Source organism: Polypterus senegalus, chromosome 4 (assembly GCF_016835505.1).
Source record: "Polypterus senegalus isolate Bchr_013 chromosome 4, ASM1683550v1, whole genome shotgun sequence".
Classification (NCBI taxonomy): Eukaryota; Metazoa; Chordata; class Cladistia; order Polypteriformes; family Polypteridae; genus Polypterus; species Polypterus senegalus.
Genome location: NC_053157.1, coordinates 242239142 through 242252202, shown reverse-complemented (window position 1 = coordinate 242252202; position 13061 = coordinate 242239142). Strand labels below are relative to the sequence as shown.

At 40.0% G+C, this 13061-nt stretch overlaps 1 protein-coding gene across 3 annotated transcripts; it reads left to right on the top strand.

Moving 5' to 3' along the window:
- The first annotated feature begins 3746 nt into the window (after positions 1-3746).
- LOC120528349 (zinc finger protein 502-like) lies at positions 3747-11827 on the top strand. Of its 3 annotated transcripts, none has more exons than XM_039752489.1 (3): positions 3747-3869; positions 6717-7262; positions 10329-11827. In XM_039752489.1, the coding sequence occupies exons 2-3, from the start codon at positions 6848-6850 to the stop codon at positions 11123-11125; spliced, it is 1212 nt and encodes a 403-aa protein (XP_039608423.1). In that variant the 5' UTR covers positions 3747-3869; positions 6717-6847; the 3' UTR covers positions 11126-11827. The 3 variants fall into 3 exon arrangements, with proteins under 3 accessions (XP_039608423.1, XP_039608425.1, XP_039608424.1); XM_039752491.1 differs by having other exon boundaries at positions 3747-3874; XM_039752490.1 differs by having other exon boundaries at positions 3747-3878.
- Positions 11828-13061: the final 1234 nt, after the last annotated feature.

The following is a 13061-nucleotide window of genomic DNA, read 5'->3' as shown; positions in this document are numbered from 1 at the left end:
ACTTGTAATTAAATTGAAAGGCTCTGTGAACATCGCGACTGTCAGTCTGAGTCACACACAAGTTAGTGGCGCACTGCTTATTGCAGGAAAGTCTTTAACAGTTTAGAAAGAGCAGGCATCATCTGCACAAAACTACCATGAAATTCTATTAAGATTGACGGTACAAAAACATCGCAGATTATTTGGTATTACAATTTAGACACATTACTCCAACATAAGGAACTAAATTGAAAATAAAAAAAGGTAATATCGTGCACCACTGTAGTCAGTCTGAACTTTCTCAAAAGCCTACTTCACAACAGTATAAATGATCAAGTGTTTCCTAGATGCTTGTAAAAGTTTGTTTTTTGTCTTCCATGCACAGTCGAGGAGTTCTCGCGAAACTTGCCTTGTGGAATTTGAAGAGTTTCCAGTACCGCTGAGTGCCGATCCACTTCAAACACTGAATATAAATCAATTACTACAGCAAAAATGATTAATAATACAAATGTAAAGGTTCACGGTACAAACATAACCATGCTAAACAAAATTATTAAAAATACGAAAAAACTGCAACTTTCAAACGTTTTCATTTCCGAGCACACTTACTTCCATTGTCAAAAATACAAGCAATCAGTTTCGTCGCTTCTTCTTCTTTTGTCTAATGGAGTTTCATCGCCGCAGCTTCTTTTTTGTCTCTTTTCGTTTAATGGAGTTTTATCACTTGGTACAACGACAGGTTATTTAAGGGGAAACTCTAAGGCGGAACCTCAAAGAGGTAGGGATCACGAACTGCGAAACGTTTGGTTAAAGTTACACTTGATAGACATCTTCAAACGTTGATAATTGGACAGGTGTGTTTTTGATTGTCAGAGTAACAATAATCTCATTCGTCTAAATTAACCAATACTATCCACTTGCATTGACAGTTATCCCGCCTTTAGATCTGCCCATAATGACTCCGGTCTGCAGCAATACCCTTAGACATAGAATAACTAGACGCGTCATGACCAGCAGAATCGTATGTCAACGTCGCCGCCATATTGCGAGTGGCACTGCTGTGGAGTGAAGTAATGGATAAGATACCTCACACATGTGCTACTTGGGATTTTACAAACCGTTGTACGCTCCAAACCAGATTGCAGGGGATTACATTTCATAGGTAAGGCTGAACAATTGTTTTGGTTATATTTGGCCATTTGAAAATCCTGTATTTCTAATCTTTACTTTATCTACACCAGGCTAAGCTAGCAAAGCTATGCGTTTATGTGCTCAAGTGAGCCTCCAAACAACGTTTTGGCTAAACATATTTAGTCACAAACTATCTACAACCCCAATTCCATTGAAGTTGGGACGTTGTGTAAAATGTAAGTAAAAACAGAATACAATGATTTGCAAATCCTTTTCAACCTATGTTCAATTGAATACACTTCGATGACATTCATTTTGAATTTGATGTCTGCAACACATTCTAAAAAAGCTGGGACAGGGGCATATTGTATCTTCTTTCCTTTTAGGAACACTCAATAAACGTTTGGGAACTGAGGACACTAATTGTTGAAGCTGTGTAGGTTGAATCCTTTCCCATTCTTGCTTGATGTACAACGTCAGTTGCTCAACAGTCCGGGGTCTCCGTTGTCGTATTTTTTTCTATATAATGCACCACACATTTTCAATGGGAGACAGGTCTGGACCGCAGGCAGGCCAGTCTAGTATCCGCACTCTTCAGCTACGACGCCATGCTGTTGAAACACATGCAGAATGTGGCTTTGCATTGTCCTGCTGAAATAAGCAGTAATGTCCCGGAAAAAGACGTCTCTTGGCAGCATATGTTGCTTCAAAACCTGTATATACCATTCAGCATTAATATTGCTTTCACAGATGTGCAAGTTGCCCATGCCATGGGCACTAACACACCCCCATACTATCACAGATGCCAGCTTTTGAACTTTGCGCTGATAACAATCCGGATTGTCCTTTTCCTCTTTGGCCTGGAGGACACCACGTCCATGATTTCCAAAAACAATCTGAAATGTGGACTCGTCAGACCACAGCACACTTTTTTCACTTTGCGTCAGTCCATCTCAGATGAGCTCGGGCCCAGAGAAGCCGGCGGTGTTTCTGGGTGTTGATATATGACTTTCGCTTTGCATGGTAGACTTTTAACTTGCACTTGTAGATGTAGCAACGAACTGTGTTAACTGACATTGGTTTTCTGAAGTATTCCTCAGCCCACATGGGGAATATCCTTTACAGAATGATGTTGGTTTTTAATGAAGTGCCTCCTGAGGGATCGAAGGTCACGGGCATCCAGTGTTGGTATTCGGTCTTGCCGCTTACGTGCAGAGATTTCTCCAGATTCTCTTAATCTTTTGAGGATATTATGGACAGTAGATGGTGAAATCCCTAGATTCCTTGTAATTGTATGTTGTGAAACATTGTTCTTAAACTGCTGGACTATTTGCCCACGCAGTTATTCACAAAGTGGTGAACCTCGCCCCATCCTTGCTTGCGAACGACTGAGCCTTTTGGGGTTGCTACTTTTATACCCAATCATGACAAACACCTGTATCCAATTAACCTGTTCACCTGTGGAATGTTAAAAACAGGTGTTTTTTGAACATTCCTCAACTTTCCCAGTCTTTTGCTGCTCCTGTCCCAGCTTTTTTGGAACGTGTTGCGGGCATGAAATTCAAAATGAGCGAAGATTTGCAAAACAACAATAAAGTTTATCAGTTTGAACATTCGATATCTTGTGTTCGTAGTGTATTCAGTTGAATATAGGTTGAAAAGGATTTGCAAATCATTGTATTCTGTTTTTATTTACATTTTACACAACTTCCCAACTTCATTGGAATTGGGGTTGTAGATTGTTGTTAGCTGTTAACATTTCTCAAACTTGATGTTTTTCTCAAGGAGCACATCGAGGAAACACAGTTTGAAATTAACAACCATCATTTTATGCTCATGTCTTTAGTTGTGTCTGTCTTCCACAAACTAAGGCTGCACCATATTGCCAGACTGAATACTCTCAAATTACAGGATCTGAGTGAGCGAGAGGGAGTGTCAGTCTGTAGGTCAGTAGGAGATCAGTGAGGTTGTGGGGAGCTTTGAATGTTCAGAGCGGTTTGTGTATTGTATTCTGTAGTTAACAGTGAAGTTGAGAGAGAGTAGGTGTGATATGTTCAGTGGATTTAGAACAGCAGGTTATTATCCTGGCAGCAGAATTTTGAAGAAGTTGTAAGTGATGGATACGTTTTTGTGGGATGCCAGATAGAATAGCATTACAGTAATCTATACGTCAGGTGACTTGGACATTAACCAATACTTTAGTACTGTGTTGGGTACGAACAGGACAAAGTCTAGAAATGTTTTGGAGATGGAAGAAGGCAGCCCAAGAAATGTTACTTATATGGCAGGAATTATTTAATAATAATAAGTATAATTATTATTATTTAGTAATTGCCATTATTAGTGTATAAATGGATATAAATAATTACATTTAAACCATTCGCCAAAATCTATTGTATGTAAACAATACTGTTTTAAATGTTATAGTTTTTTCATCAGAACACCCGGTTTCCACGTCTACCTGTATTAGTTTAAATGGCACTTTTGCCACTCGAAATATGGCGGACGCGCTGACGTATCGTGTCGACTGGGCAACTCAGTGAATGCGGCGTCTATCTATATACTGTATGTCTATGGCGCGGATATCAATGACGTCATGACGCCAGCGTGCCTCAAAATCACGTGAGACGCGCATTTCAAACAAGTTTCTGAGCAGCGCTTTGAGAACTCGGCTAGTCAGTATCGAGCTACCCATTACTAGTGTGCTGTTATGAGACACTCGCACTGCGACTTCTTCACAGCCACAAAATCAAGCAAAGGTGCGGTAGGTGAGACAAAGTCAAAGGTGGCGATCGCGTACGGGTGGGAATGCCAACATTGAGGAAAACGGCGACATGCTGAGAGGTTGTAAATTTGAGGAGGTGCCTGGCGCCGCATGGTTCGATTTTAAGTGTTGGGGTTTGAGAAATACGTTTAGAAGGCGGCACAGCAAATCGCACCTTTACGAGTTTACTGTTTATGACAGGGGTCACGCACTTTTTAGCCGGTGCTGCATTACTTTATTTTCCAGTCGGTGTCCCGTGAAATATAAAGCTACTGTACATTTAACTTGGAGGCGCTTTGAATCGGGATTGATCTTTTTGCGCTCGTGCACTGTAGCGCGGCGCGTCGCCTTTTGATTTCGCGCATGCTCTGAACTGTGCTGTCTTTCGGGCACGCGCTTGTTCAGCCGCTCGCTCCCGCACGCCCTCGTCGTTCATTTCTGATTTTTCTCGAGCTCTGCGTGTTCTTTACATTTTTTCCTTTTTCCTCTAAAACTGTCATCGGTCAACTTTGTTAAAGTGGCGTCGATAGAGGTAACTTTACAGGGCGCATTCAGGTTTCATTGCCAGCAGTTTGTCTCATACTGAGACCTATTAGAAGTAATTTAAATTATTTTGTTTTATTTTCTTATCAGGAAAGATGCTGGTGCGTTTTCACTTTAATTTGTTTAATGGGAAATAAAAACACAAACATTACACGAGCTAGTGCTGCTGAAGAGATACAGTAAAATCTACAGCTGGCATGGCATTACGAGTACAGTTTTGTGATATTTGAAACGGTATTGTTTTATTTAATGTCTTTTATCCTTTACAACTACTTTCAGCATTTCTGTACACTTCGATACTTTAGTTTACTAGAGATGGTCGTGTTATATTAAGAAAAAGACTCAAGCCAATCGGGGAGTTTGTGTTGGACCATATGAAGCCATCAAAATACAAAATGTGAAAGCTACCGAGCTCAGCAGAGCCGCGACTCGACTATTATGTGCTGGAGCTCAACTGTCTGTCCTCATTGTTTAAAGTGGCAGTGCCGCCTCAGAGACCTTGGTGAGCAGTTTCTGACGCCCATGTTGGTGAATCGCTGTTGAGCCCACTCCTATCTTGTCCCTCAAACCCTCGTGCCACTAGGTGGTCTTTAGGTACGATTCCTGCTGAAGTCTCTTTTTAAAGGGCATATCCATCTTGTGGTTTTCCACCTCATCAAATGCTCCATTTTCTTTCCCACCTGTTTATCTCTTCCTGTTTTGCTGACTCAGCTGATATCTCCGTATTTCCACAAACAAGTCCCATAGTTGCAGTTCATTAGTTTCTGGTTCAACTTGCAGATTATCCACACTTGATGTGTCAAGAGACCCATCTGTGTTATCAATGCTGTCAGGATCAGTAAACTCTAAATTATACCAATTTCTGCTTTGCCAGCCCAATCTAATACTTTATCTGTATGTCACCATCTTTGTCCACATATCTCACAGTTTGTCCCTTTTTTTATTTATTTTTTATTTTTTTATGTTGATTTTGTTGTAATCATTCTTTACAAATCAATCAATTTTTTACAATAAATAGGATTGAGAATAAGTCGACCCCATGGCAAAAAGGTGATCAACAACACAGTTCCGACAAAAGTGAATACCCCTGAGAGGGAGAGAGCATGGCCATAACTGAAGAGTTTAGAGTCTCCTTCTCATCTCCAGTGTCTTCATTATCTGATGTAGTGTTAGATAAATCTCTCTCTTCATCTCTCTCACTGCTGGTGGTATGTCGATTGTCACCTTTACCGTTGACTTTACGTAGTCTAGAATGGTGGGCCCTTCCAAGAGCACCTCCACGTCTGACACATTTCACAACTCCATCCTGTCCAATGACATCTGCAGGTCCCTTCCATTCTGCACAGTCCACTCTTTTGTCGTCCACTTTGTCTCAGATTTATCATTTTCAGAATTAACCTGTCTCTGGAGTGCTCTCCGTATTTGGTCTGAAAACTCGGCTTCAGTAAATGCTCTTCTTGGAGTGTTCAGTGCTGGAATATGTGCTCTTCTGACACACTCCTAGTGGTGCCTTCTAGGGTGGGTGGTCTGTCTACGAGAACACAAGGAAGATTTGGATTTCGGCCAAACACCGGCTGATATGAGCTGTACATATAAATATTGTGCATGGTATTCTTTACCAGTAGTGCCCTGTGGCGCTAATCTGGCACTAACCAGTCACATCCAGTATTTTTTATCACTTTCTGTATAATTGCTGTGAGTGTCTGATTGTGTTTCTCAGGTAGTCCATTACCCCAGGGACTGTATGCAGAGGTGGTCTTTGTTTCAATGTTAAAATTCTCTGCCATCTCTCTGATTCCCCACCATTATCACTAAGTAGTTTCTGAGGAGCTCCATGTACTCCTATCTGAGAACGAATGAATGAATTGTTTCACAATTTCTCATGGTCTTTGTCTTTACAACACTTCCTGCACTGAAACGTGTGAAGGTGTCAATCATGTGAAGACCCTGTCCTCCTATTTGACGTTCATGTCGGTCTATAGCCAAGAAAGTGGTAAATATGACAGCCTTAATAGACCTGCCATTGCTGTGTCCAAAAATGATGGTCCCGTGTAGATAAAGTGTTGTCATATCTACATGGTGGCACTGAATTGTATGCAAATCCCCTTTAATGAAAGTCTGCAGTGCACTTTGATCACATCTGAATTGTTTGATTTGTAATTTTAAACTGTGAGGCAGAGGAGGAAAGCAAGAAATATGTGTCTTTGATCCAAACCTCATTGAGGGCATCTTGACCCTGAAGTGTGCTCATTATTTTTACTGACTTTATGGAGTTAATTCTACACTTTTATTTTCACAGGGCTTTCCCATTTCACTTGGCCATACACTGAGGTGTCTAATGGCCTCCAGCTCCTGTATGTCCATGTGAGAAGTGAATCTGAAAAGAGAAGGGCAGACATTTAAAGAGAGAGAAGAGTTTCCCCACAGAGCATGGCGTCTGCTAAAGAAGATGATGTTGATGAAAGAACGGTGGACATTAAAGAAGAGGATTGTGAGTGGCTCACACCAGAGGACGTGTGTGTGAAGCTGGAGGATCACGAGGAAAGAATTTCAGTTTTTAAAGAGAAGGAGGAGTGCAAGGAGGTGACTTCTGCCATTAAAGGTGAAGATTTGAATGATTTCTCAGGTGGTCTTGAATTTCAAAAGTTTGAAACTGGGGATATTTCCAAGCAAGGTGCCTGTGAAGAATCTCCATACAGTTTACAGCACTGGTCCACTAATACGGGACGATTGGCTACGCAGGAGAATTCTGCAGTGCTAAAATCAGAGTTATCAGAATCTGAAGAGAAAATCACTGAGGAAAATGGGAGAGATGGAGAAGAGTCAACTGGGAGTGTTGGAATAAGTGAGTAATGTGATTAAATATAAAAGAAAGAGAGTGTTTATAAATTCTAATGGTGGGTGCTTTGATGTTTTTAGAAGATTAAAGTTAGAGTGGAAAACACAGTTAATTTAACTTGGATAAAGACCACCTGCTCGGATGCAGGATAACAAGCAACACGTTACCTAATAAACGATAAATTAGAAGAACTTGAGTGAATAAGGAAAAATCTAAAGTGTTAAGCGCAAAACTTGAACATCATGAAGCTCTTACTGAAGTTGTGCCGTATGTTAGGCCAACAACACATTACGTTCAGTAAGAATATCAAAAGTCATATTTTGTTAAATACATGTACAGTACAGGCCAAAAGTTTGGACACCTCCTCATTCAATGTGTTTTCTTTATTTTCATGACCATTTCCAGCACTCCATCACTCTCCTTCTTGGTCAAATAGCCCTTACACAGCCTGGAGGTGTGTTTGAGGTCATTGTCCTGTTGAAAAATAAATGATCGTCCAACTAACCTGACTTCTGCACAACACAACTGCTGGTCCCAACCCCATTGATAAAGCAAGAATTTCCACTAAATAACCCTGATAAGGCACACCTGTGAAGTTAAAACCATTTCAGGTGACTACCTGTTGAAGGTCATCGAGAGAATGCCAAGAGTGTGCAAAGCAGTAATCAGAGCAAAGGGTGGCTATTTTGAAGAAACTAGAATATAAAACATGTTTTCAGTTATTTCACCTTTTTTTGTTAAGTACATAACTCCACATGTGTTCATTCATAGTTTTGATGCCTTCAGTGAGAATCTACCATGAAAATAAAGAAAACACATTGATTGAGGAGGTGTGTCCAAACTTTTGGCCTGTACTGTATATTTCTTAAATTGTATGGCAGTTAAGGCAGAAATGCCCACAAAAAGAAATAAATAAGAATAAAATCCTCACCCCGTGCACTAAATAAGAGTGAATTTGCTCAAGCCAGTGCCCACCTAATATGTGCCTCATCTTTCTAATGGTAATCTCATGCACTTTGACGTTAACAGTGACAAGAGCTACCTGTACGAGTCATGAGGACATTCAGGGGGTCTCAGGGTCTTCTTTCAGCATCTTGTGTTCTGCTGTCAGCCTGAACTGGCTGGAACAGCATGGCCTGGACAAGTTGTCAGTGGTGTGAAATCTTCACTTGGAGATGATCTTGGGCCCTTCCGTCTCCCACAGTCACATCGGGTCATTTCGGAGTCACCACTCCACTTCCTCTGCATGTTTATGGGGATGAGGGGAAAAACCAGAATAAACAGAAACGCATTCAGAGCCCCTTTGTAGAACAATTGTGGGCAGGATTTGATCCCAGGACAACTGAGCACCTATTCCATTCCATTAGGACCTGCTGATATCAATAATAAAAATACTGTTTTTCTTTTCTTATCTAAGAATATAAGTATCTCTGCATGTTCTGAGGACAGTCTGGTCCTCCTGTCATCCACGACGTGTGCTGCCGTTCTGAACAGACCCTCGCTGTCCCCAGGGCACAAGTAGGGCGATGACTTTTATTGGTCCTCCAGATAGCCAGTGGCCCAGCATCATTTGTGGTATAAGGTTCACAGAGATAAAGATTAACCTCTGATGCTGGTGACTCAAATATCATTTTTATCTTCATTGACACTTTCTTCATGCATTCTGCAGTTCTGTTGGCAGGGAGTTTCTTTGGATCTCTCGGCTGTCGTCTGTCGCTCCAACTGCATCTGTGTGGTCGAGACACCGGCACTAAGGAGACTATATGCTTGAGATTTGCAATAATCTGTGAAATATTTGTCCTTGTACCATTGTTTAATTTGGGAAAAAAATCATTATGATGATGATATCTGTTACAGAATTCCTAACTGTATAGTGTCTAATATGCACACTCAATGATTTTTATGCATTATTATTATTTTATTAGGCCTAAAAACTAGGCTCGTACCATTCTACCCAGTAAGTAAATAAGAGGGCTGATTGCAGTTTCTCAGTAATCGACGTCCACTTGATATCGATTTATATTTTTGTACCAGCTCAGTGAAACTCTGCATCCGTTTCCTCCCATCTACCTACACATTCACTGAAAGGGTAATAAAAGGGATTTTAGTCAAAACATCTAATGTCTGGTTAATTAATTATACAAATAAATCAGTCAACAAACACTCACTGGCAGATGGAATTGTGGATCTAAATGATCTAGATGGTGACATCTTCCAGAACTGAAAGTGGCTGATTGTCCAGGCTTACAAATTCCACTGTTTTTGCTGTCACAGTAAGTCTTTGGCGTTCTTGCTGTCAGTATTATAAGGTTGAGTTTTCTAAGTGCTGCCATCTTTGGAGGCCGAATGAGAGTAGGTGACTGAGCTAGACTAAGCTTGCTGGTCGCCTCAGCCTTTGAACAGCTTGTTCTTCACACCAGTCCCTTTTGTGTTGACTTCTCAGATGCTGAGTAAGGTTTGTATTGTTGAAAGTGTTAGCACAGAATCCTCTATGAGTGACTTCTTTTTGCACAAATATTACATGAAGGAAATAAAACTGTTAGACTGTTGAGGACGTGTTTCTGTATTTTGGTAATGTTGGAACTTAGTCGTGCATGCTTTTTATCATTCAAGTTCAGATGTTAAGAGCAGCTAATTTGCTGTTCATTGGTTAAGTCATTTGGAGTGAAAATAGGCAGATTTTGATTTGTGATCAATTGATCAGATCAGGCCTGTCTTTCACATGTAAGAGAAAGGTGGAGAAATTGAATGGATAGAAGCAGAAAATGTAAATACCACACATACGGAGTGATCAGACCATAAGAAGAAACTCCAACCAATGTGCCACCACTTATACTGTGTCATTTATTTTAAAAGTCGGATAGTGGTTAGGAATTTAGACACCAAACCCTGAAGTTGCAGGTTTTAATTCAGCTATTGGCACCATGTGACAACAAGCAAGTCAAATGTCCTGCCTGTGCTCCAGTTGGAAGAACAAGAGAAATGTAACCAATTGTGTATCAAATGTTTTAAGTCGACTTGGATAAAAATGTCAGGAAAAAAAAAATAGTTAAAATGTTTGTGTTATTTCAGATATACAGAAGAACGGCAGCTTCTCTCCACCTTCATTTGGTCAGCCCTCTCTTCAATACAATGAGAACGGTATGAAGAAATCAGCAAGAGAATCAGAGAACCAGATAGCAGCCTATTTGCAGTGCAGTTCTCTCCCTGCTACTGGAGCAACACAGACAGAAGCCATGAAAACTGATAGACAACAAGTGGAGAAAGAAATTGAAATTCATACTGGAGAAAAATGTTGTTTGGAATGCGGCAAACAATTCACATACAAAAGTGGTCTTAATAGGCATATGAAGATTCACACACGAGAAAAACCTCATTACTGTTCAGAATGTGGTAAGTCGTTCTCATGTATAAGCTATCTTCAGAAACACAGAATAATCCACACAGGACAAAAACCTCATTGCTGTCCAGAATGTGGTAAATTGTTCTCAAGGAGAAGCAATCTTCAGAGGCACAGAAGAATTCACACAGGAGAAAACCCTCATTGCTGTTCAGAATGTGGTAAATCGTTCTTAAGGAGAAGCAATCTTCAGAGTCACAAAACAATTCACACAGGAGAGAAACCTCATTGCTGTTCCGAATGTGGTAAATCATTCTCATGGAAAAGCAGTCTTCAGTGTCACAAAAAAATTCACACAGGAGAAAAACCTTATAGTTGTCCAGAATGTGGTAAATCGTTCATAAGGAGAAGCACTCTTCAGAGTCACAGGAGAATCCACACAGGAGAAAAACCTTATTGTTGTCCAGAATGTGCCAAACAATTTTCTGACAAACGCAGTTTTCAAAGGCACATTGAAATTCATACCTGAGAGAAGCCACATTGCTGTTGTCAATGTGGAAATAAAGTTTTAAACATTAGCTCCTTTCAAGTAAACGCACAAGCTCCCAGTAAAGCGAAAATCCAGTATTTATGTTCTGAATGTGGCAAATGTTATACAAGCCAGAAAGATCTTTATCAACATGCCAAAATGCATACTGAAGAAAAATCTCATTGCTCTTCTGAAAGTGAGAAACAATTCTTATATTTAAGTGTAATTCAGTGCCACATCAGAACTTTTACTAGAGATAAACCTTATTGTTGTCCTGAATATGATAAGCAGTCCTCACAACAAAGCACCATCACAAGTCACATCAGATGTCACACCGGAGAGAAACCTCACCTTTGCTTGGAATGTGGCAAACAATTCCCACACATTAATTCTCTGTATAAGTATACAAAAGTCATACTGGAGAGAATTCTTACGATTGTACTGAATGTGGAATGTCATTCTCATATAACAATTCCTTCACAATCATAAAATAATTCATTCAGGTTAGAAAGCAAAGCTGTTCTGAATGTGGCAAGCTTTTCTTAGACCGCACAACTCTTAAAGATCACATGAGAATTCACTCTGGAGAGAAACCTAATTGCTGTCCATAGTGTGGCAAATTATTCTCATGTCCAAACGCACTTAGTTGCCACAGAAGGATCCACACTGGAGAGACACAGTACACCTGTTCTGAATGTGGTAAAGGGTCAACGCCTGTTTAATGTAATATACTCACCAACTAAATCAAACACCCCAGAAATATTATTATCATTGGATGCAGAAAAAGCATTCGACATGATTGAATGGAAATACCTTTTTACTACATTGGAGAAGTTTGGGTTTGGCCCGAACATTTGTGCATGGATTAAATTACTGTATACTAACCCAGAAGCTTCAGTTTGCATCAATAACATTTGCTCAGACTACTTTAAACTAGAGCGTGGCACTAGACAAGGATGCCCTTGTCACGCTGCTGTTGTTCGATTGCCATTGAACCACTGGCAATACATTGTCGAAATACGGATCAGATAAAGGGGATTAGCAGAGAAGGACTGGAACAGAAAATCTCATTATATGCAGATGATATGGTACTGTATATATCGGACCCAGAAAATTCTGTGCCTGCAGTCTTAGCAGCACTCACAGAATTTCAAAAGATCTCTGGTCTCAGAATTAATCTGAATAAAAGTGTTCTCTTTCCAGTGAATTCTCAAGCATATAATATTAGATTAGATACCCTACCTTTTATCATTGCAGAACAGTTTAAATACCTAGGGGTAAACATCACAAGTAAACATAAAGCTCTATATCAACAAAATTTTGCGCCTGCATGGAAAAAAATTAAACAAGACTTGCATAGATGGTCAACTCTTCATCTCACTCTAGCAGGAAGAATTAACACTGTTAAGATGAATATTCTTCCTAAGCTCCCTTTTTTATTTCAAAACATCCTAATATACATTAATAAATCATTCTTTAAGCAATTAGATTCAACAATAACCTCATTTATTTGGAATTCAAAACATCCACACATCAAAAGAGCGACCCTACAAAGACAAAAGGCAGAAGGCGGCATGGCTCTACCTAACTTCCAGTTTTATTACTGGGCAGCAAATATACAGGCGATAAGAACCTGGACACAAATAGAAGAACATACACAGGCTTGGACCAGCAATAGAAGTAAAATCCTGCAGTACTTCTTTGTATTCCTTGCTCTGCGCTCCAATAAACACACGTTATCGGCAATACACTAATAACCCAATTGTGCTCCACTCACTTAGAATCTGGAACCAATGTAGAAAGCATTTTAAGACGGAGAAGCTTCTATCTGTGGCACCTGCAAGAGAACCACCTTTTCAACCTTCACAAACATATGCAGTTTTAATATCTGGAAAAATTTGGAATTAACTTGCTTAGAGATCTTTATATAGACAAC